Genomic DNA, 25,404 nt, shown 5'->3' with positions numbered 1-25,404 from the left:
ACGGAGGGTCCTCAAAAATTAAAATCAGAGCTAGCAGATCCAGCAATCCCACTTCGGGGCATTTATCTGAAGCAAACAAAACACTAATTTGAAAAGATATGTGCACGCCCCATGCTCACAGCAGCATTACTTACAATAGCCAAGCTGTGGAGCGACCTCAGCGCCCATCAATAGATGATGAATGGATAAAGAAGATGCGCTGTATGTTACAACGAGAAAGACGAATACCATGTGATATCAGTCACACGTGGAATCTAAAACAAACGAAGTGAAGCCCACAGATACAGAGAACTTGGTGCCTGCCACAGGCAGAGCTTAGGGGTGGGAGAAGGGGGTGAACCGTTACTGCTTTTTAGTTCAAATCAATTGAATTTTTTTAAAAAGTCTACTGCAAATAAAAGGGAGAGGTTGTTAGTTAGATTAAAAACGCAAGACCCAAGTGTACGCTGCCTACAGGGAACCCACTTTAAATATAAGCACACCAATAAATTAAAAGGACGGAAAAAGAAAGATACACCATAGCAACACTAATGGGAGAAATCTGCTGGTGGCTATGCTCGTGTCAGTCAAAGCAGAGTGAGAGAGAGAGAGCAGGCACAAGGGGGAAAGCACGAGAGGAAGCATCCCACGCTCAGGGCACTAACAGCCGTCAATGGCAGGCAGGGTGCCAGGTGGCAGCAGCGTGTGGAGGGCAAGGCAGAGAACGGCCAGGAGGTGCGCCCACGCGGGACAGCAACACCGCTAGGACCACGCGCTGGGAACGCCGACACCACTGAGCACGCAGGTGTCACCTCAGCAGCCCCCGAGGGACCAGGGCACAGGCGTGGGCCCATCACACGGCACAGGGGTCACCAGATTCACACCGGGCAGCCTAACTCCATGGCCCCCACACTCAACCCTGACAACATACGAGCTTGACCAAAAAGAACAATTATCTATATGGGTCAAATTTACTTATTTTGGCTATAAAATAAATAAATAAAAATAAAATGAAAGAACACTTAAATAGTTTCCACACAGTTAAACTGAACCATAATGATCAGTGAGGTAAAGACCTCACCATGCTGAATGCACGATGGTCCTTAAGTAAAAATTGTCATGTTTAAGGTGCCCCTTCGATGGTCTGATGTGCGTGTACATAGTGACGGCCACAGTCGAGGTAGTACACACATCTTCTCTTCACACAGTAACCATTTTCTGGGTGATGAGAACACCGGAGATCTGCGCTCTCAGCAGATTTCCAGCCTCCATGCGGCCTTATTCACTGTGGCCACCAGGCACGCTTTAGAGCCCTGGGCTTAGTCACCTGCAGAGCTGCCACTCTGTGCCCTGGGCCACCATCTCCCCACTCCCCCCACCTCCCCACCACCGGTGACCACCGCTCTACTCTCTGCCTCTATGAACTCAACTCTTAGATTCCATATATGAGATCATGGAGTTTATTTTCTTTCCACGTCTGACTTATTTCACTTAGCATAACGCCCTCGAGGTCTATGGCAGGATTCCCTTCTTTTTAAAGCTGAATAATGTCCCGCTGTACACATACACCACGTCTCCTTTCCCCACTCATCCGCTGAAGGGCGCTTAGGTTGGTTACTGTGACTAATACTGCAGCGAACATGGCAGTACACGCCTCTCCTCCAGATCCTGATTTCACTTCCTTTGGATAAACACGCAGAAGCGGGACTGCTGGATCACATGCTAGTTCTACTGTGGGCTTTCTGAGGACCCTCCATACTGTTCTCCACAGCGGCTGCACCAACGTACATTCCCGCCAACAGTGCACGAGGGTTCCCTTCTCTCCACATCCTCCACTTGTTATCTCTTGTCTTTTTGATGACAGCCATTCTGCAGGTGTGAAGCGATAGCTCACTCTGGTTTTGATTTGCATTTCCCTGATGATTAGTAATATTGAGCATCATTTTCACATGTCTGTTGACCATCTGTATGTCTTCTTTTTAGGTCCTCTGCCCGTTTTTTAGTTGGGTTTCTTTTTTTCTTCTATTGAGTTGTATATTAACCCCTCATCGGATAAATGGTTTGCAAATATTTTCTCCCAATCCATAGGCTACCTTTTCATTTTGGTGATGCTTTCCTTTGCTCTGCAGAAACTTTTAGTTTGAGGTAGTCCCACTAGTTTACTTTTGCTTTTGTTGCCTTTGCTTTTGGTGTTACATCCAAAAAATCACTGCCAAGGCCATGTCAAGGAGCTTTCTTCCTCTGTTTTCTTCTAGGCTTTTTTTTTTTTTGGCCGCACTACGCGGCATGTGGGATTTTAGTTCCCCTACCAGGGATCAAACCCATGCCCCCTGCAGTGGAAGCATGGAGTCCTAACCACTGGACCACCAGGGAAGCCCCTTCTAGGAGTTTTAGTTTCAAGTCTTATATTTAAATTTTTAATCCACTCTGAGTTGAATTTTGTGTGTGCTGTAAGATAAGGGTCCAAGTTCATTCTTTTGCCTGTGAACATCCAGTTTTCCCAACACCATTTACTGAAGAGATCATCCTTTCACCATGGTGTATTCTTGGTGCCCTTGTCAAAAATTAGTTGACATATATGTGTGGGTTTATTTTTGGGTTCTCTATTCTGTTCCAGTAATCTATGTCTGTTTCTGTGCCAGCACCATACTGTTATGATTACTATAGCTTTGTGATATAATTTTAAATCAGGAAGCGTGATGCCTGAAACTCTGTTCTTTCTCCAGATCACTTTGGTGATTTGGGGTCTTTTGTGGAACTACAAAAAGAAGAATACAAATTAAAAGAAAAATAATTATACAAATTTTAGAATCGTTTTTTCTATTTCTGTGAAAAATGCCATTGGAATTTTTATAGGGCTTACACTGCGACTGTAGATGTCTTTGGGCAGTATGGACATTTTAACACTAACAACCTTCCACCCATGAACATGGGATATCCTTCCGCTCATTTGTCTTCTTCAACTTCTTTTATCAATGTTTTATAGTTTTCAGTGTTAAGATCTTTAGCCTTCTTGGTTAAATTTATTCCTAAGTATTTTATTCTTTTTGATGCTATAAATGGAATGGCTTGGGAACAATCATTGGTACAAAGAAATAAGAATGATTTTTGTTGTGCTGACTTTGTATCCTGCAACTTCACTGAATTTATTTGTTCTGCTTTTCTTTTGTGAAGTCTTTAATGTTTTCTACATGAATAATCACATCATCTACAAACAGAGGTATCTTTACTCCTTCCTTTCCAATCTGGATGCCTTTTGTTTCTTTTTCTCACCTGCTTGCTCTTGCTAGTACAGTTGATCCCTGAACCACGGCGGGTCGGGGGGCTGGGGAGCCGACTCTCCTTGCAGCTGAAGATCTGCATATAATTTACAGTTAGCCCTCCAAATCTGCAGTTCTGTGTCCATGGATTCAACCAACTTCCAATTGTGTAGTACTATAGTATTTTACTATTTAAAAAATCCACGTATAAATGAACCCATGTAGTTCAAACCCATGTGTTCAAGGGTCAGCTGTACTTCCAGTGGAAGAGAAGCTGCAGACTGGACACCCTGGTCTCATACTGGGTCTCAGAGGAAAAGCATTCAGTCTCCCCCACTGATCGTGAGGTGAGCCAAGGGCTTCTCACAGATGGCCTTCATTGTGTTGAGGAAATTTTCTTTTACACCTATTTTGTTGAGTTTTTTTCTTATCATGAATGGATGCTGAACTCTGTCAGATGCTCTGTCTCCATCACTTGGGATGACTGTGTGGTCTTTCTCTCTCCATGAGTTAATGTAGAGTATTAATTTGTGTATGTTGAACCAACCTTGCATTCCAGGGGACAATCCCTCTTGGTGGTGATGTGTTGCTGAATTTGGTATACCAGTCTTCTGTTGAGGATTTTTACATCTATGTGCATCAGACAGTAGCCTGTAGTTTTCTTTTCTTGCAGTGTCTTTGGCTTTGGTATCTGGGCAATGCTGGCCTTATGAAATTAGTTTTAAAGTATTCCCTCTACTTCTATTTTTTTGGAAAAGTTTAAGAAGGATAAGTATTAATGCTTTGAATGTTTGATAGAATTCCGCCATGAGGCCATCTGGTCCTGGACTTTCCTTTATTAAGAGGTTGATTACTGTTCCATCTCATTTGTTATTGGTCTCTTAGGTTTTATTTCTTCTTGATACAGTCTTGGTAGGTTGTATGTTTCTAGGAATTTATCCGTTTCTCCTAGGTTCTCCAACGTGCTTGTATATAACCATTCTTTGACTCTTTTTATTTCTGAGGCATCCGTTGTAATGCCTCCTCTTTCATTTCTGATTTTTAATCTCCTCTCTTTCTTAGTCTAGCTAAGAGTTTATTGGTTTTGTATATTTTCAAAACCCAACTCCGTTTTGTTCATTGTTTTCCTGTTGCTTTTCTACTCTTATTTCTTTCTGCTATGATCTTTATTATTTCCTTCCTTCTGCTTTCTCTGGATTCAGTGTGTTCTTCTTCCTAGTTCCTCTAGCTGTAAAGTTAGCTGCTTTATTTGAGATTTTGAGATCTTTTTTCCTTTTTAGTGTAGGCATTTATGAGTGATGGTCTCATGGCGAGGTTACAAAGGACGAGGGCAGCCTCAGCCAGGAAGTGGGCTCCACTGCCAGGCCCACACTGTGCTGGCTCTGGCTGCCCTTCAGTGCCACCTGGTGGCGGAGTTCCCACAGGTCCAACAGGACACCTCGGTCTCATAGCTGGCTAGTGCAGACAGGACAGCCAGGTAACTGGAACCTCTCTCACCAGTGTTCTGGGGAGCCTGGGCCAGGGAACACTGGGGCCACAGAAACTCCACCTCCAGCCCAGCCTCACTCTCTCTTTTTCTCTCCCACTCGGCCTCTCTCAGAACAGAACGCAGCTGCCCAGGAGAGGCAGAGCTGGGACAAGTGGCAATGCTGCCATCTGCAATCACTGTCATGAGGGGTCCTGGAGTGACAGAGTCACGCTGCGTCCCTGAAGGGCAGCTGGAGTCCCTGGGGGTGAGGAGAGCCTGGTGGGGGAGGGGGTTCGCGTCCTGCGAAGGGCAGGAAGGGGCCCCGGTGTTGTGCCCGACAGCTGTAAGGGGAAGCAGCGTTGAGAAGCTACTCTCATTCTGTGATGTCAAAACTACATTTTGGGGCTTCCCTGGTGGCGCAGTGGTTGGGGGGTCCGCCTGCCGATGCAGGGGACACGGGATCGTGCCCCGGTCTGAGAGGATCCCACAGGCCGAGGAGCGGCTGGGCCCGTGAGCCATGGCCGCTGAGCCTGCGCGTCCGGAGCCTGTGCTCCGCAACGGGAGAGGCCGCAGCACTGAGAGGCCCGCGTACCGCAAAAAAAAAAAAAAAACAAAACAAACCTACATTTTGCTCCATCTGTGAACAAACGGAACTAACTCACCATCTCCTTCCGAGTGTCGCTGAGTTCCGACACCACCTCACTCGTCTTCACGCTACACTGCTGCTGTAGCTCAGCAAGGCGACTCTGCAAAGACTTATTTTCCATAGTCAGGGAGCTAATTTCTTCACTCACATGTTGTTGAACTGTCCTGAGAGGCTGCAAACTCTTGGACAGATGACAAAATGTGTCTTGCCTGAGCTAGAAGTAAGAATCAAACATTATTACACCATTTAGGTTGAAAGGATGAGTGTAAACAAAACATGTTCAATGCATTTTGAGTAACACGGGCTACATGGCTCAAAAACACTGGCCGGCATGGAGACTGGAAAAGGGACACGTATGCCATTGAAATGACCTCATCAGGCCTCTTTATCCCCCGCCGTGGATGAGGACCAACAGGCAAAGAGCAACAGTCTTAGAGACCTAGAGAAGGGGCCTCAGGGAAAGGCCACCATTAGGAGGTCTGCCTTAACGCGCTCTCACACAGCACCGACTGCTGCTCCAGGCCTGGCCCTGCTCCACGACTGGGAAAGCAGACAGTCCTGCTTCTAGCCCTGACAGGGTGTAGGTTTATGTGGTCAGGATCCAGGGGCGCCAGCTTCTCAGGGCGCCCTGATTCCAGAAGGAGAAGCTGAGGGGCCAAGACACTGAGTGGAAGGCTCGGGAGCCTATGGTGCAGCTAAGCTGGGAGATCCAGGCAGATCGGGGTCTGCTGGAAGGAGAGAGCTGGCAGGTCCCTGCTCCCCCTGGGGCACGTGAGGCTGCAATCAGGCTGTGGGGAAAGAGAACGTGGCCCTGGGGACACAGCATGTCCCCGTCTCACACCCCAACTCTGGATGTGGGGTCCCTTGTGTGCCCCTGTACCCAGGCACCAGGCAGAAGAAAACCCAAGTCCCCTCTGGGGAGGGGCCACATCTTCCTGGGCCTCAAGTCATTGCCACCAAAAGGTCAGCAAATCCAGGGCCCTGCATTCAGTCAAATGCTCAGAGGATTCGGAGAAGACAGCAGCAGCATTTTAGTCTCTCCAAATCCCCACATTAAAACAGAGCAAGGAGAAGCAACATCCAGGAAGAGCGATGCCAACACCACTGGCTGATGACATACCTCCAGGAAGCCTGGAGCGCCAGCAGGTGGGAAACGACAGCCACAGGCCGCGTGGAGTCCTCCATGTCTGCCACCTCCCGAGAACCCAGACGCTGTGAACAGGACCATCAGGACGCTCCCCGCAGCACAGTGAGGCAGTGACGCCGGTGAGGCGGTCCAGTGAGACACGGGGACCAGCGCCCCGCAGTGGGGCGCAAGCATCTGCCCGCAGAGCCCTAGGCCAGCTCGCCGAGGAACACCTCGCTGCCGTGCAGGGGGCTGCAGCCACTACAGTGCCTGCCCACCAGGTCGAGGAGCGCCACCTCCAGGGTGGCCTTCTTCCCGGGCGGCACGGCCAAGTGCAACTTGGGACACACCTGCACGGAAACAAACCACGAGCGTGGCTTCTTCCCTGCCTGAAACCAGTGGGTACGATGCAGCACTAGGCGTGCGCGCCACGCTGATGCCCCATCCCACCGCCTACAAGCACAATGGCGGTTCACACACCACAAGCCTGCAAGCGTGGCTCATGGGATCCACCTCCCCGCCCCGCACATGTGTCCACATGTGTGGGGCGGGGGACAACATCTCACACCGGGAGGAACGGCGAAACTGTCACCCTAGTGTAACAGTCAGGAGACCGGTCGGTTCCCAGGGACGGCTGTCCTGGGCCCTCCTGAACCAGCCCCAGCGATTCTGGGAGGGAGGAGAATAGTCTCGGCCTGAACGGTCACTGGAGTCCCGGAGGCCCTAAGTGCAGCGCAGCCCACGCGGGACTAGAGGGAGGGCTGGCCGGGACGGCGCAGGCACAAGGCTGCCGAGGCTCCACCCCGGGCCCAACCACGCCAGGACCGCAGAGTCACTGGCATTCACGGCAACGCTCTCTTTTTTCCGTTTAGAAATTGTTTTACCAATTTTAAGGGATTACTGCAGAAAGCGGGGTGGCTCCTGCCCACTTTCTGAGCGCCTAGGGAACAATTCCTGGGTCCGGGGATTTGGGGAGTAAATGCCAGCAGTGCCAGAGCTGGCGACGAGCCCCGCCGCCCTTCACAGCCCGGCGCTCCCCACTGTTACACAGATAAAGGGCTTTCCTCCACGAGGCCGTCTGGAACAGCCAGCGAGACCCTGCAGGGAGGGTGGGAGCGACCTGGGCCACTTGAGCCGGGACAGCCCTTCACTCCTGGCATCACTGAGCACCCACGGGAGCCCCAGGAGCACCGGGAAACACATGCCCGCAGAGGGGACACTGCTCTGCCCGAGGTCACACCAAGGGCGGGGTGGCCGTCTCCGGGGACCAGTTGGCGTGGGAACACTGAGGCCGGCTGCTGGTCCCAAAGAGCCGAGGCAGAGAGCACCTGTGGGCATCAGCACACATACCTCCGCCGGGAGCTGCACCTGGACGCTCAGCCGCAGGCGTGGGTGATGGAGCCGCGGTCCCCAGCGTGGTCAGGCTTCTGCCTTCCACCCGGCAGAAGGGTCGTGCCCTCTCCAAGAGGACAATCTCACCACAGGGTCAGAGTGCTCAGAGGAGGGGGCCCCGCAGGCAGCGCCCCTCCTGCAAGGTCCCAACCCCACAGCAAGGGCCAGCCCGTCAGGTGAGGCTCCGCCCGGGGTGACACCCATCTGGGGACAGGCAAGGCCCAAGCACATTCCCAACTCAAGCAAGTCCTCGTTTTCCTTCCTTCACTCAATCCAGTGAGAGACTAAAGAGGCGAACAGACAGCGGCCAGACGAGCTGTGAAAGCAGAGCTCGGCCCCGCGGCCTGCGGCTGGAAGCCACCCACCACCTACAACGGGCCCAGCGTCCCTGATTCTATGTCTCCAGGTCAGGACCAACCACAGGGGGCCAGGCGCTCCCCTCACCAACCTCGTGGGACGCCCCCTTCCAGCCCCAGCCCCCGGCCTCCCCGGGCCGCAGCCCCTGTCAGGGCACCTGCGCCCCTTCTCCGCTGGGACGCTCTCCCCCCGCGCCCGCCTGGGAGTGACGTGGCAGGGCCAGCCCCCTGCCCCGCGAGCCCGGAGGGCAAGCCACCCACTGTCTGCTGGGTGGTCTTCACTCGTGCCCCAAACTTTGAGAATGTCTCCATCTCCAGTTGGGCCAGTGACAAGGGCGACGAAGCACCGTCCACAACCGCTCTGGGTGACTCTGGGCGACTCTGGGCGAGAACCTGCACTCCCAAATGAGGACGTGTCTTCGGAGAGCCAAAGGACGCACGCCCAGGACCCCCGCTCCCGAGGGCGCCGTGGGTGGCTCCAGCCAGCGGGACGAGGAGGCCGCGTAAGCCAGTGCCCCCGGGAGGACACTTCCACCTCAAGGCCCTTTGCACCACGGGGAGAGGCGAGCAGCCTGGGAGCGCGCTTCTAAGAGAACGGGGCGGTGACAGCACCGCGGAGCAGTTCACCTAAGAGCTGCGCTCACCTCGGGGTCATGTTAGCGCTGAGGAAGGAAGACGCGGCCTGACAGAGGACGGCGGCCCCATGGCCTCCACACCTGGCTCATCTCACGCACGCTGTGCGGCCTCTGCTGCTCGGGCCCCCAGGCCGCCGAGCGGGAACAGGGCCCCAGCTCCGGCCCTCCTCCAAGCAGCTCAGACACTCCTGGTCTGCAGGGGCCCGGAGCATCCTGCCACGCACCCTTCGCTTCCTGTGCTTTTCCGAGCAGGCAAAAGGGATTTAACCCCTTTTGCGTCAATAAACTTGTCTTCTGAGAAGGAGGGGCTGAGCCAGGGTGGGGTCCGTGGGGTCTGCAACAGAGAAGGGGGCAGAGCCCTCACCACCAGGCGCCCTGGGCTCAGGGGCCGGCACTGCAAGTTAAACAGCTGTGTGCACATGCATGCGTGTGTGTGCGTGTGAGCGTGTGTGCAGGCATGTGTGTGCCTGTGTACGGATGCACGCGCACACGCAAATACGGAAAATCCACCAAAGAGTAACAGAACTGAAGTAGTAACTTTAACAAATGAATCGACTGATTACTGTATGTCCTCTCACCAGAACTATACATAACAAAGATGAGTCAAGTGGGTGACAACTTAAGATCTGGAAGTTACAGTGGGTTTAACAACTTGTTCCTACCAGAGACACTGTCGACGCGTCGGATCTGAGACCCTCCCTCCCCAGCCGCTGAGCCACTTCCCGGGCACCTCGGGGCCCAGCACCCCACAGCCCAGGGCCCTCCTCCCAGGGCAGGCTCTCCTCTTGAGGCCCCTCAGCCTGACCGCCCTGGACCCTCCTGCACGTGGACTCTGCAGGCACCCAGGCTCAAATCTGCCCCACAAGGCTGCCCTCTGGCCAGGCCTCCCCTCAGGGCTCCGTGAACAGGGCCATACCCAGGGCGTCCCCAGCAAGTGCTCGTGACCTGAGCGGACGGACACCACTGTCATCTGGCGGCCCAAGCCAGAGACCACCCGGACAGCCCTCCCCCGCAGTTTCCTGTCCATCAGCATACGTCACCAAGTCCACCCAACCAGCACCAGCTGGCCACCTCTGCCCCTTGCTGGGACTGGTCTGCCGTATCCACTCAGACGGACCCACTGCCCGCCCCCCACAACTCAAATGCCCACCGGCCACTCCATGCCGTCCCCTGCCCCCAGCCCGGGGACCTGGCCTCCCCCCACCATGCGGCACTGCGCTCCCTCACCTTGACCTGCAACCTGTGCTCTTCTGTCCCCCACCTCCAGCCCAGGGCCTCCACACGAGCCCACACCCACACAGCACAGCTGAGCCTGGCCACCAGGGGCCAGCAGAGCAAGCCACACTGGGACTGGGGGCCGGCCCACAGAAGCACAGTCTGAATGCTTCAAAACCCTCCAGGACGTAGACGATGGGAGGACGCAGAAACACTTCCAGCTCACAGGCGTCTGAGACACGACGCTAAGATACGCCACGTGCGCCGGACAGGATCCGGGACCCGAACACGCATCCACGCATCCCCACGCACACATACATGTGTAGATGCGTGTGTAGGGACACACGCAGGAGGTCTCAGGACGTGGAGTAAATGCGGCTGGTGCCTCGATGCCACGGCCTGCTCTGCAGTGGCCACGGGGCACTGGGCAGCCACCATCACGACCCACCAAAGTCCCCACGAGCTCACCTGCACGAGCCTCAGGCAGGGGCTAGGTTCGCTCACACTGCGACGTTTCTGACGCCTTTTCCATATTCGTGCAAACAACACTCAATTAACTTATTTAATTTCCCTTGTCTTTCATTTTTTAAACTGTAACAGTAGCCACTGTCATAACTGGGCCCATGTATGTATCCGGAAGAAACTGTGTGTGAGTGAGAGTGTGTACTCACAGACCAGGAACCTAAACCACAGGTGTTCTACAAGTGTCAACTTCCATTCATAGAGAAGATTCTTTCCTAAGACACCTTAGGGAGTCGCGCGCACACACAATGAAGAGGAACGAGGGCAAGCAGTGGGGCCGGGGCCGCCTGGACGAGGGGCAAAGCGCCGCGGGGGTGGGGGGGGCTCGCCACGCACCAGCCCTGCATCCTCGGCTCCGCCCAGCCCCGCTGGAGCTGCCCCTCCGCTTCTCGGGGTCCTTCCTCAGGGAGTCCCCACGCTGCTGCTGTGCTGACTCAGGACTCAATAGGTGCCGCGACTCTGCTGCATTAAAAAACATTTTAAAAGCTCTATTTCAGGCTCCCAACAGTGTACCGTATCTGTCAAGTATACTCCTTCCGTGGGGTGAACGGGAAAAGAAGGCCGAGTGGATAACACACACCAGCCCACCCTGCTGGGAACCTGCAGCGGTCACCGCCCACAGCGCCCCAGGGGAGGGTGACCCAGCCGCACTCAGGAGAAACTGTTCGGCCGAGGAATCAAGACAGACACGACGGTCAACAGAACCCAGAGACTCCGGCCCGCTGAATTAACAAGGGCGCCAAGGTTATTAAATGAAGAGAAAGACAGTCTTCTCAACAAATGGCACTGGCACAACTGGACATACGTGGGGGGACAGGCGGGCAGCCTGACCCACTATCTCACGCCACACCCCGAAATTCACTCAAAAGAGCGGCTCTCAGACCTAAGCACTGACCCCCAGCACGTGGACCAGTCCGTGGGAGGAACCCTCCACAAGCAGGGGCAGCACACCGAAATGCACGACCACGAAGGGAAACACGAAGAACGGAATTTCACTGAAATAACACTGCTCTAGGGAGCACTGCTTAGAAAACAGGCAAGCCACAGGGTGGGCAGAAACTTGCAGTACTATACCTGAGAAAGGGCTTGTGTTCAAACACCATGAAGAAGTCTTATGCCTCAACATCAAGAAAAGAAAAGGGGAGGGGAACAGACAGGAAGAGAAACGCCACGGAAGACGTGAGCCCATGGAGAGGCTGTGGTGACTTGTTTTCAGGAGATGCTAATTAAAACCAACAAGAGATACCACCATACACCCAGGACGGGAGCCAGCGTTAGAGAGACTGACAGTCCCAGGAGCTGGCGGGGACGCCAAGGCAGAGGTGGTCCTGCAGCAGGGAAGCCCCAGCCCGCCGCGTCTTCATGGAAAGCTCTTAGGAACCCACAACTCAGAAGCAGCAGCAACGGAGCTGAAGCTCACACACACGTCCTGGCGGAAGAGCCCCAGCAAAGGGCATGAAGTTCACGTGCACGTTCTCACCAACGTGCAGCTGGAGCCGGGAGTCCCCTCGTGGCCGGCAGGGACTCACTCCCTCCAGCACAGGACGCTTCCTCCCTGTCTGCTTAGACATCTCACTTCTTCCCTGTAACTGATCTGAGGAGGGACCTGTATAAACAGCCCTGCAACATGACTACATCCACCTCAAATACACTGACTTCTCCTTTTGTAATTCCATGATCCAAATTACTGATATTTACAAGTGCACAAGATTTCATGAAGATTCTGCATTTAAAGGTAAGTTCTCTAAGAAGGCATCAACCTCCCAGAAAGGCTGCAAGTGCTGGCCCTCTCCCTGGAGCAGCAGCCTACCTTGGAGCGCTGGAAGCTGGCCTCTTGCTCCTGCTGGCTGGAACTCGTGCTCCCAGGAGGGCTGCTCAAGCCCCACCCACACTCGGCAATGAGGTTCAGGGCCGCCTCATCATCCGCGTCCATGACAAGCACTTCTTGGCCGAGGGGGCAGCTCACTTGGCTCCGGAGTGATGCAGTCTGCAAAGAAAAGCAAACCCAGTGCTGTGCTGCAGCCCACAGAGCACTCCAGCCGTACAGACCCCGGGAGGGAGACGCCTATACCGCGAGCACGGCCACAAGGTCTCCGAGGAGGAGGAGCTGGTGTCTCTACCACAGTGAAGCTGGAGCGGCTCAGCCAGGACAGCTGGTCGCCACACCAGGATTCATTCAAGGACAGAAGTCCCAAGAAGCTCCCCTGTGCTAGGATCTCCTAGCACGTCCACAGTGCCATACGTGCGATCAAGAAAGTTCAAGGAGGACTCCCCTGGGGATCAGTGGCAAAGACTCCCTGCTCCCAATGCAGGGGCGAGGGTTCGATCCCTGGTCAGGGAACTAGATTCCCCCATGCCATGTAGCGCGGCCAAAAAACAAAAAACAAACCAACAAAAAAGCAAGTTCAAGGATGTGGTGTTCCGACTTTCTATTTTCACATTAAGTGAAAACATTTCCCTACCAACTGAAATGTGAGGTTTTAGAATAGGACGTCCCTCCATACAGAGGTACACACCTCATTTCCAACAAAGGCAGCTTAAGAAATCACTCTTCAAAATAGAACTCAATCACATACTATGAATATTGATTTTATGATACCTTATCATACTTTGAGAGATCAATGAATGATATTCCTTATTTTCTCATACTGAAAGTGTTCCAGATCCCTGCAGAAAGAAGGGGACTTGGTTCTCCTTCGGGGTCTGACCACAGAAACCTGACAGTGGACACATGCAGCCTCTCTGGGTATCCATTGTCACCTCTGGATAATAGGACATTGCACCAGATCACCTAAACTCTGTGGTAGCTTAGTCTTCGGATAATCAAGGACAGGTAAACTGCAAAGCACTGCTGAAAGAAATTAAAGATGAGATAAATAAATGGAAACACACCCCACGTTCACTGATCGGAAGACTTAACACTGTTAAAATGTCAATACTACCCAAAGCAATCTACAGAATCAGTGCAATCCTATCAAAATCCCAATGACGTCTTTTGCAGAAACAGAAAAACCCATCCTAAAATGCGTCTGGAATCTCAAGGGACTCCAAATAGCCAAAACAACATTGAAAAAGAGAAGCATCAGAGCTAGACTCAGATATGGCAGAAATGCCGGATGAAATCAGACTCCGATTTAAAACAACTATGAGTAACAATGCTAAAAGATCGGATGGAAAAAGAGACAACATGAAAGAACGGGTGGGGATGTAAACAGATGGAAACTCTAAGAAAGAAGCAAACAGAAGCACTAGAGTCAAAAACACTGTAACAGAAAAGAACACCTCTGATGAGCTCTAGACTGGGCATGGCTGAGGAAAGGATCTCAATAGAAACCTCCAGAACTGAAAAGCGAAGATTAAAGAAGACTGAAAAAAAACCAGAACAGAATACCCAAGAATCGTGGGACAACTACAAAAGGTGTAACACACACATCTGAGAACACCAGAAGGAGGAGAGGGGAACCGAAAAAATATTTGAAGATGACTTAAAATTTCCTTAAATTAATGTCAGACACCAAATCACAGAACCAGGAAGTTCAGAGAACAGTGGCAGAGTAAATGCCAAAAAAATTACAGCGAGGAATATATTCTACTGGAGAAAACCTAAGACAAAGAAAAAAATCTTGAAATAGGCCAGAGGGAAAAACCATGCAAGCAAAAATAGTGAAAGACTCAGTATGGAGACAAAAAAACTACCAACCTAGACTTCTGTATCCTGCAAAATTATCCTTCAAAAGTGAAGGAGAGGGCTTCCCTGGTGGCGCAGTGGTTGAGAGTCCGCCTGCCAATGCAGGGGACGCGGTTCGTGCCCCGGTCCAGGAAGATCCCACATGCCGCGGAGCAGCTGGGACCGTGAGCCATGGCCACTGAGCCTGCACGTCCGGAGCCTGTGCTCCGCAACGGGAGAGGCCACAACAGTGAGAGGCCTGCGTACCGCAAAAAAAAAAAAAAAAAAAGTGAAGGAGAAATAAAGACTTTCTCAGATAAATAAAAACTGAGGGAATTTGTTGCCAGTAGACCTGCCTGGTAAGAAACATTAAAAGAAGTTCTTTAGAGAGAAAGAGAATGACACAGGTCAGAAACTCAAATCAGAGAAGGAATAAGTGAAGGCAGAATAAAAACTTCTATTTTTCTTACAATCTAACAGGCAACAGTTTGTTTGAGATAATAGCAACAATGTACTCAATACGTTATGCTCAGGTATTACACGCAGGGTTATAGTTTGGGTATAAATGAAATGAATGACAGCAATGATACAAGGGACAGGAGGGAGGAATTAGGAATATTTTGTTATTATAAGGTACTTGCACGACCTGTGAAGTGGTATAGTGTCTGAAAGTGGTCTTGGAGTACTTGTCAATGTACATAGGCAGACCCTGGAGATATTGAGGGTTCAGCTCTAGACCACCACAATAAAGCAAATATTGCAATAAAACAAGTCACACCATTTTCTTGGTTTCCCAGTGCATCTAAAAGTTATGTTTCCACTGTACTGTAGTCTATTAAGTGAGCAATAGCATTATGTTAACAAACGATGTACATACCTTAATTTAAAAATGTTTTATTGCTAAAAAATGCTCACCATCATCTGAGCCTGCAGCAAGTCATACCAGCAACATCAGAGATCACTGATCACAGATCACCACAATATAAAAAGATGAAAAAGCGTGAAATATTGCAGGAATTACCAAAATGCGACACAGAGACATGAAGTGAGCTAATACCACTGGAAGAACAGCACCAAGAGATTTGCCTGACGCGGGGCTGCCACAGCCCGCAGCCTGTAAAAACACGATATCCGCAAAGCACAATAAAGCAAAGCACAAAAAGCGAGGTCTGCCTGTCCTGTGCACTCCAGAGCAGCCACTAAAAGTGAAAGCATAACTGACATGCCAAGGACAGAAAATGAAATCATAAAGTGATCATTTAAAATCACAAAAGGAAGGAAGCGATCAGAAGAAGGGCAACAAGTAGAAACAGCAAACATGCAGCTATTAATCCAACTGTATCAATAACCACTTTAAACATCAATGGTCTAAATGTACCAAGTGAAAGGCAGAGATTGTCAGCGTGGATCAAAATAAAAGGCCCAACTACATGTTACCTAAAGAAACCCACTTTAAATATAAAGACACATAGATTAAAAGTAAATGGATAGAGAAAAACAGACCATGCTGACACCAATCAAAAGAAAGCAGAAGTAGCTACACTACTTTCAGACAGAGCTGACTTCGGAGCAGGGAGAGTGATCTGGGATAAAGAGGGGCATGACGTGAGGACAACTGGCCGGTTCTCCAAGAAGACATAACAGCCCCTGACGTGTCTGCGCCTAATAAGACAGCATCAGACTATGTGGTGCAAAAACTGATAGAACTCAAGGAGAAATGGATGGACCCACTTCCACACCTCTCCTTCAGAAAGGGGTAGGTCCAGCAGTCAGAAACTCACTAAGGACACAGCTGAACTCAGCAGCACGCATCACCTGGATGCAGTGACATCCACCTCATCCAAACAACAGGGTACACATTCCCCCCAAGCTCACATGGAACATTCACCAAGACAGAGTCGTTCTGGGCCCTAAAACACACTTTTACATACTTAAAAGAAAACAAATCCTATGATATTTGTTCTCAGGACACAGTGGAATTAAACTAGTAATAAAATAAATAACAGAAAGATAACTGGGAAATCTCAAAAAACTTGGAGATTAAACAACGTATTTCCAAATAACACAAGTCAAAGAAATCTCAGAAGTACTTTGAACTAAAATATTTCAAAATAAAAATATTTTGAACTAAATTAAAAAGAAAATACATCTTATCAAAATTTGTGGGATGCAGTGAAAGCAACGCGCAGAAGGAAATCTGTAACACTGAATGTATATATTGGAACGAAGTGAGCTCCGAAATCAATAATCTAAGCTTCTAGCTTAGGGAACTAAGACAATAACAAATTAAATCCAAAGCAGGAGAAAGACAAGAAATGATAAAAATTAGGGCAAAAATCAATGAAACTGAAAACGGGGAAAAAATAAAAAATAAAAATCAACCAATCCAAAAGCTAGTTCTTTAAAAAGATCAACAAAACGGAAAAACCTCTATGCCACCAGGTTACCTAAGGAAAAAATGACGCAAATTACTAATATCAGAATTAAAAGAAGGAGCACAGCAGGAACTGTTCCATGGACAACAAGAAGATAACAGAGGAACACTATGACACTCTATGCCCACAAATGTGATAACCTAGATGAAATGGAATGGTTCCTGGAAAGACACAATCTACCAAAACCGACACCAGGAAAAATGGATAATCTGAACAGACTGGTATTTATTACAGACTTGAATCAATAATTGATAGCCTCCTAAAACACCAGGTCCAGATGGGTTCATTGGTGAATTTAAGGAAGAAATTATACCAATTCTCTACAATCTTTTCCATAAGACAGAAGCAGAAACAGAGGGAATACACCCTAACTCATTCTATGAGGACAGCATTATCTTAATACCAGAACCAGCAAAGACAATACAAGGAAACTATAGACCAGTTATCTCCCATGAACACGAATGCAAAAATCCCCAACAAAGTATCAGCAAATTGAGTCCACACCACAGTCAAGTGGGATTTACTCCAGGTATGCATAGCTGGTTCAATACTTGAAAAAAATCAATGTAATCCATCACATCAACGGGCTCAAGAAGAAAAGTCATTATGACCATATCAATAGATGCAGAAAAAGCATTTGACAAAATCCAATACCCATTCATGATAAAAGTGGTCAGTAAACTAGGAATCAAAGGGAACCTCCTCGACCTGATAAAGAACACCTATGAAAGCCCACAGCTAACAGCACACCTGGTGGTGAGAAACCAGCTGCTATCCTGCTGAGATCAGGAACAAGGCAAGGATGTCCCCTCTACCCACGGCTTTTTAACATTGTACCGGAAGTCCAAGCTAACACAATAAGACAAGAAAAGGAAATAAAAGGTATACAGATTGGGAAGGAAGATATAAAACTATCTTTGTTCACAGATGACATACCAACCATCTATGTAGAAAATCTCAAAGAATCGACCAAAAAACAAACAAAAACTCCAGGAACTAATAAGTGACTATAGCAAGATTGTAAAATTCAAGATGTACGGGTCACATTGTGTCCCCTAAAAAAGAGATGCCAAAGTCCCAACACCTCATACTTCAGAATGCGACCTTATTTGGAAATAGGGTCTTTACAGAGGTAATCGAGTTAAAATGAGGAAATTATGGGGAGCCCTAACCAATACGACTGGTGTCCTCATAAAAAGGGGAAATTTGGACACAGGACAGGCAAGCACAATGTGGAGTTCTGTGAAAAGTCACAGAGAGAAGACAGCCATAGGAAGAAAAGGATTGGAGGGAGGCATCTACAAGCCAAGGAACACTGACGATTGCCAGCAAAGTACCCGGAGCTGGAGTCATAGAATGGATTCTCTCCCAGAGCCTCCAGAAGGAAGCAACCCTGCCAACACCTTGATTTCAGACTTGTAGCCTAAGAACTGTAAGACTGTAAGTTTCTGTTATTTTAAGCCACCCTGTTCGTGGTACTTTGTCACCATCAGCTGTACACAAGTCAAATACCTGCAATGAACAACTGGAATTTGAAATTAAAAAACCTAAACTAGCCTCAAAAGAACAACATGCTAAGGTATAAATCTAACAAAATATGTACAACATCTGTATCAGGAAAATCACCAACCTCTGATAAATGAAATCAAAGAAGAACTGAATAAATGGAGAGATATTCCACGTTCATGGATAAGACTCAATAGTGTCAAGATGTCAGTTTCTTCCCAACTCAATCTGTAATTCAATGCAATCCCAATCAAAATCCCAGCAAGGTAGTTTGTGGATATTGACAAACTAATTCTAAAATTTATACGGAAAGGAAAAAGACCCAGAACTGGCAACTCAATATTAAAGGAGGCCAAAGTCAGAGGACTGACACCACGTGACTCACAAAACTCAGGCAAATGTGGACGGGGCTAGAAAGCTCTGTGCGGTCTCTTTCATAAGAGAACACCAATTCCATTCATGAGGGCTCCACCTTCAGGACCTCATCACCTCTCGTGGGCCCTATCTCCTAAACCCATCATGCTGGGGGTTAGGATTTCAGCATACGAATCTGGGGTACACGATACACAGACCATTCCGCAGGGTCCACGTGCAGCTGTCTACCCAGCAAGTAGTCTGATCTGAAATAGGGAAGTGAGGGGAGGGGAGCTCCAAGGGAGGCATCCGAGGGAAGAGGAGATTCTAGAGACTTGAAACTGATCTTAGAACAGAAGCTGGCCAAGTATGGCCCACAGGTCAAATCTGACCCACTGCCTGTGTTTGTAAATAAAGTTTTATTGGAACACAATCATTAGTTTATGTATCACCTATAGCTGCTTTCATACTACAAAGGCAGGGTTTAGAAACTGAAGCACAGATCATATGGTCCACAGAGCTGAAAATATTCTCCCCAGCCCTTTACAAATAAAGTCGGCCGACCTCTACGTTAGAGAAATTTACAGATGAGCTAAGGCATACAGTGCAAGAGAAAGAAAACTATTAAAAGCCTCAAACAAATCAAAATGGTGTACAAGAAGGAGTATATAATCCTCGTACATCACAAGCAAGGTAAACACCACTGACTGACTTCTACCCTTTAGAATCAACCACACACATGAAGACTGTATGCTTTCAGAGCACATTTGAACACTACCCACCCTGACAATCTAAAGTTAGACATAAAGATGCAGACGGCAGGAGCTGGGAGGTGGCGAGAAGCCGGGCACAGGCTCCCACAGCCCAGCCAAAGCAGAGCGGGAGCCCTGGTCACAGAGCACTGAAAGAGAACGCGGGAAGGAGCAGAGCCAAGCACTAACACCACCAGGGTGGGGAGAGGAGGCTCCGGCAGCTGGCAGATCTGCTCAAAGTGCTCACATCCAGAAATGGCCAAGATCTGCGTTGCTCAGAGATCAGAAAGTAACTGAAACAGGACCTGGAGGCAGAAACACTTACAGAAGGGAAAGAGGCTGCCTCTGAGGAGCGGGCCAGGAGTAGAGAGAAAGGGCTGCTGCCTCTCACCGCAGGTCTTTTGTGCCACGTATTTTACATCCCTCACTTTAATAACCGTTTTAAATATTTTTTAAAATACCATATAGAAAATGTGGACGACAGGAAGAGAGGCTGTCCCACAGTCTCCTTGATCCCCAGCTGGTATCCAGCGTTTTTCCCCACGCTCCCCTGGATGTCTGTCCTCTAGGTGGCAATCAGCACTTTAGTTAATACCACTCCTGTTCATACCTTTCGACTCTGAAAACGGCTGGGAAGCTCTGCTTTGAGTCCAGCGATTCCTCCGAAGCCAAATGCAGCCGGGATGCTCTCCGCTCACTCTCCCTCACAGGGCGGTCATCTAGGGAGGAGATGCCGCAGAGGAACTAGCAGGCCACGAGGCAGGTGGCAGGGCCCAAAACCAAACCCCGCGGTGTGCCTGCCGGCCTCCCCTCAGGACTAAAGGTGCCCCCTCGCCCAGCCAGCCACACATGGCGTGCGTGTGACCAGGACTGCCATCCCTTGTTCTGGGGACCTTCCCTCCCCTTAGGGCTGACCCCACCACGGCATCCCCCAGATCACTGGGCAGACCCAGGAAAGCAAGGCTGGGCTCCGGGGGCTACATCTGGTTTCCCAGCAATGCTGAGCACTGATTCCCAGAGGGCCGGCAGCTCGCACCAGGCTTGCACCTCAGATGCCCCGGAGGCAGGAAAGGAAACACACACGCAAGTTCTCACGCAGTCTCGTCCTTCTCATCTCCTCTTAACGCACATCCTGGGTGCTGGGCGAGGTTCCCAACCACACTGACACCCCTAGCAAGTGTCCACGGGCGAGGAGCCTGAACACACTGGAGAGAAGACGCCCTGGCCATGTGTTGGCGCCCAGGGTTTACACCCTCAGATCCTTGGGACCAGAACAGGAGACAGAGCCAAGTTTAAACTGTCCCCGCGGGTGCCCTGGGCCCAAGAAGACCCCACTCGTCCACAACTGCACCTCCTCAGAAGCACCCGAGGGGGGCTCCCCTCCCGAACGCCGGAGCTCGGCCCTCGGGATGGCTGCCACAGAGCTCCTAGAGAGCACTGAGCCCACGGCACCCCGGGAGGTGCACCAGCTCAGTGAGCAACGAGGGAACAAGGAGGTGCCCAGTACCCACTTCCACAGGTGTGGCCACCGCACAGCAGCCCCTCTGTCCTCTCAGGGACGCCATCCACCACACACCAGCCTGGGGCCTCCCGTCTCAGGGCCTGGACGCTGCCGTCGTGCCGACAACACGTGACTCTACTTGCCCAGCCTGAAGTTCGCTTCCGCGTCAGTTCCACGTCCCTTACTCTGAGCATCCTTCTCTGGACGGTTCCACTCTAAATTCAAACTCAATATGACTAAAATCAGATGCAAACCCACCTTGCCCCCCAGACCGCATGCTCTCCTCACTGCGGCACTCTCCCAGACCCCGGCCCAGGGCGCCCCAGATCACTCTGGCGGCACCCTGCTGGGAGAGAGGGCCTCCGAGCGTCCCCCACTCCCGCACTGACTGGCCCCAGTTATGCTCCCGCCTCACGTCTGAAAGCACCTTTCACGTGTGGGAAGGCTCTCACAACCCCTTCTCTATACGAGCAGTCTAAGACTGAATTTACAACTTTCATCACAAACGGAAACAAATGATTTAAGACTGAAGACTGCAAAAACTTTCCATAAGGATTGTCACGCTTCTGAAAAAGAGTCAAATTCAATTGTTCACAGGACACATAATAGTCAAATAAAAGTTAGAACACAAGCACTTAATCCTCCCAAATATCTAAAAATTAACATTAAATGCTAAAATTCTAAGTAGGTTTGAAACTAAACAGCATGCCTCTGAGGGTCAGTGCCCCTAGGCCCAGGCAGGCACAGCCTAAGGGTGCGGCCAGGCTCCCCAGAGCTCGCGGCCCGCCAGGACCGGGGTCCAGGAGGTAAGCCGACGCACGCGCGCAGCGGGGGTGTTCATGAGACAAGCTGTGTGCGGCTGAAAGGTGCCGCCGGTGGGGTGTCTACAGGCCCTGGTAGACCCTGAAAGGACAAGAGCCATGGCCTGCCCACCATGGAGCCCAGCATTTACCTGACAGATGCTGCCATGATGTGGGTCTCATTTTGGTTTGGGTAGCTCAGTGCCTGGGAGGTGGAGACGCCCTGAAAGCCCCCCAGCCTCCCCAGGCAGTCAAGGGCCCTCAGGACGGAGAACACGCCATGATCACTGGGGGCACAGAAGGACCACCCTCCTCCAATCAGACACCGCTGCACCACTAATCAGCACTTCACACAGGAGGACCCAGGTCTGAGACTCTAAGCCCCTCCTTCCCCAGGGTTTCCACGCCAGCATGCCCTCGGGCTCACGCTCCAGCTCTCTCCCCGGGAAGCGCGACATGGGGGCGGCATTAGCAGTGCCCTGGCCACACTGCTCACAGCAAAGTGGCTCCTGAGAGCAGGGACAGTGGGTGGGAAGACGCTGTGGCTTCCCCAAGCACAACCCTCCTGACTGGGCACGGCTGGTGGGCACCCTGGTCGCTCGGCCTGCGAGCCTGAGAGATCCGGTTCTTTTAAGGCTACGGGCCACTGAGCCAAGGTGGTGACTGCACCTGCCAACAGGACCTCACACTCTCGTGCCTGTCACCTGGGGAGGGCGTGGCACGATGAACTTCTCGCCCGTGTCCTCCCAGGTGGACGTAAAACCAGGTTGAACCCAGGTGTCCAGCTGAGCCTGAGACGATGCCCAGGAGACCATGCCAGGAAACAGGGCACCAGGAACAGCCAGAAAGCGGAGCCAGCCCATGCCTGTGCCCGTGGCCCAGCAGCCATCTGTGGCCGCAAGGAAGGGGCTCCCTGCCACCCTCCAGGCAGCTCTCCTGTGAGAGGAGGAAATCAGCTTCCCTTTCCCGAAGGGTCAACAGCGCCATCACCCCAAGAACACGAGACACCCATCGGGCAGCACCAAGCGAGGCCCGGAGTGCGGCCGGCCCACCCAGCGGCCGCAGCCGCGGGAGCATGCGCACCACGAAGAGGCGGTAGTCAGACTTGCTCTCCACCACAGGGTGCAGCCGGAACTCCACTTCCGCGAGCTCCGTTAAGCAGTGGAGCCGGAAGACCTCCGCCAGCGAGGAGATGCGGATGTGGTAGACGCTGAGACGCTGCAGCGCCGCCAGGTACTCCATGCCCTGCCAGGACAAACACGGCAAGACAGCCATTAACACGAACCAGCCCCCAACCTCCCAGACGCGCTCGAAACGCACACGCAGCATCACCGGGAGAGCAAGGGGGGGAAGGTATTGCTCAGCTGGGAGTCCTGCGCCCCCACGGTGAGACGGCCGCGCGTGCCGACCGCGGGGAGAGGACAGCCGACGCCTGCTGTGTGGATGACGAGAACGCCAGCTGATAAAGGACGAAGGGTGACTGGCGTGCACACATTCCTCTTTCGGGCCTTATCTTATTTCCCTTACAGATACACCATCTTCATCAGAGAGCTATGACTTCTCGTTAAAGTAGTTCGAAGACATAACGTGATGCATAAGAAATCCAGCTCACAGCAAACACAAGAAAATCAGCGCAAGACTTACAATCACCGTGAAGTGTATGGCTTACAAGTACTAGAAGCAGAGTCATAAAACAGACTGCCTTATTTACCATAAATGTACTACCCACTGCTATTGACAGCAATACATTTTCTTTCTAGAAACAAACCTAAAACTTACCTCTAGACTAACCAAGGAGTTTCGTGAGAGATCTAGAGAATTTAGACCTGTTAAATTCATCAAAGAATTTCCTAGGTGAGTAATCTTTTCTTGGTAAGTTCCAGGAATAGATAATGACCGAAGTTCAGCTAAGAATAGAAAATTAAGAGATTTTAAGTTTATTATTTTATTGAAAATAAATTACTGCAATAATTTATTCTCCCTCCAAAACCCTCTCACCAGGAAACCCTCCTAAGGGGGTTCCCACTTCCACACCTGACTGCTCAGCCCCATTGCCTGTGGGCCTCTGTGCAGGGATCGCAATCTGAAACCCACTCGGTAGCTGACCTGACCACCCGTGCTGTTACAGGTGAGGGCCAGCTGCACACGAGGTGCACCGAACACCTCTACGTGGCACACCCGGTAAGCAGCTGTTAGACAAACATCACTACAAAAGTAAGCTTCTGTAATGAAAAAAGACACTGTGTCTGGATACACCAGTATCTTCCCAGGAACTTTTGTTTTAAAACACATCTTGATTACACATGAAACTGGTTTTTGGGCTTCCAGTTCCAGACAAGACAGAGGAGACATATTTCACCCTATTCCTCCCCATTTATTAGACCTAAAAACCCTGGACAAGAACACGGGAAGCAACTCTGAAGCGTGGCGACTCTGAAGCGTGGGGACTGTCTAGGGACCTGAAGAAAATGGTCGAGCACTGAGGGTTGGTTTTGTTCTGTCTCCTGTACATCCCGATCTGAGTGCAAGAGAAGCTGGCCACCCAGAAACACCCAAGGACACCTACCAAAAGATACGGGTAAGCCTGCTGTCCGTGGTCAAAGGACCAGGAGGGGTGGCCTTGCAGGACAGACTCCTGACAACCTCAGCCCCACTCCAGCCCAACGCCAAGAAAAAAAAAAATGTACCTCGTATACCTGGCCTCGCACGGTGGCCAGCACCAGGGCAGTGTGAGTGGACATGACTACTGCCCTGGACTGGCTGTAAGGAGGCATCTGCAGATGCTACGTGTGTGACAGGGGCCTGGCCACCACCTCAGCAACAAGGCAGCACCCAGGCAGTGCCAGTACTGAGTAACAAGATTTAAATAGGAAGCAGAGTCCCAATCAAAATGACCAATCAAAAATGATCAAGAACTAGGATAATCTCAATCTGAATGAGAGAAAACAATCAATAGATACCAATAATGAGATGACAGAAATTAGAATTATCTAACAAGGATTTTAAAGCAACTGATATACAGATACTTCAATGAGCAATTATGAACATGAATGAAGAAAATAGCGGTTCTTGGCAAAGAAACAGAAGATGTAAAGAAGAAACAAACAAATTTCAGAAATGAAAAATATAATAACTGAAAGAAACAAACAAAAAACCATGGGAGCAGCTCAATAACAGAATGGAGATGACAGAGGAAAAAATTCAAAGAGAGAAAATGCAAAGATAAACTGAACAAAATTGTCCTATCTGACCACCAGAAGAAAACAGACTTTAAAAAAATGAACAGAGCCTCAGGGGCCTGTGGAAGAAGAAAAAGCAATCTAACATTCATGTCATTGGGGTCCCAGTGGAGATCCAATCAGAGTTTAAAGAAGAAAAGAAAAACAGTATGGCTAAAAATAAAAAATTTTAAGTTAAAGAAATAATGGCTGAAAACTTCCCAAATTTGGCAAAACACATAAACCTACACATTCAAGAAGTTGAGAAAACCCCAAACAGAATAAAGGCAAAAACTGACACATCAGAATCAAACTTCTGAACACTAAAGACAATGAAAGAATCTTGAGAGCAACAGAGAGAGAGGCATTACCCAGAAGGAGAAACAACTCCCATGGCAGCGCGTTACTCCTCAGAAACCATGGTGCTGAAACAAAGGAAGTGCTCTCACATTTTTCCATTGCTGAAAGAAAAGAACTTTAAACTCAGAAATCTATATCCACCAAAAACAGCCTTCAGGACTAAAGGTGAAATATAGATATTCTCAAATGAAGAAACACTAAGAGCATCTGTC

The 25,404-nt window shown here is 50.3% G+C and overlaps 1 protein-coding gene across 1 annotated transcript in view; it reads right to left on the bottom strand.

Annotated features, from left to right (window-relative positions):
- Positions 1-25,404, bottom strand: part of CEP72 (centrosomal protein 72) — a 32,259-nt gene that overhangs the window by 4,144 nt on the left and 2,711 nt on the right. Inside the window, 11 exon segments of the mRNA XM_067730037.1 lie at positions 5,370-5,501; positions 5,503-5,567; positions 6,703-6,829; positions 7,720-7,807; positions 9,087-9,196; positions 9,779-9,832; positions 12,410-12,586; positions 18,767-18,827; positions 19,924-20,032; positions 22,667-22,859; positions 23,394-23,521. Coding sequence (XP_067586138.1) covers positions 5,370-5,501; positions 5,503-5,567; positions 6,703-6,829; positions 7,720-7,807; positions 9,087-9,196; positions 9,779-9,832; positions 12,410-12,586; positions 18,767-18,827; positions 19,924-20,032; positions 22,667-22,859; positions 23,394-23,521 — 1,244 coding nt within the window.

Source organism: Pseudorca crassidens, chromosome 3, assembly GCF_039906515.1.
Source record: "Pseudorca crassidens isolate mPseCra1 chromosome 3, mPseCra1.hap1, whole genome shotgun sequence".
Classification (NCBI taxonomy): domain Eukaryota; kingdom Metazoa; phylum Chordata; class Mammalia; order Artiodactyla; family Delphinidae; genus Pseudorca; species Pseudorca crassidens.
Note: the sequence above shows the minus strand (reverse complement) of the source record. Positions and strands in the feature narration are given on the sequence as shown.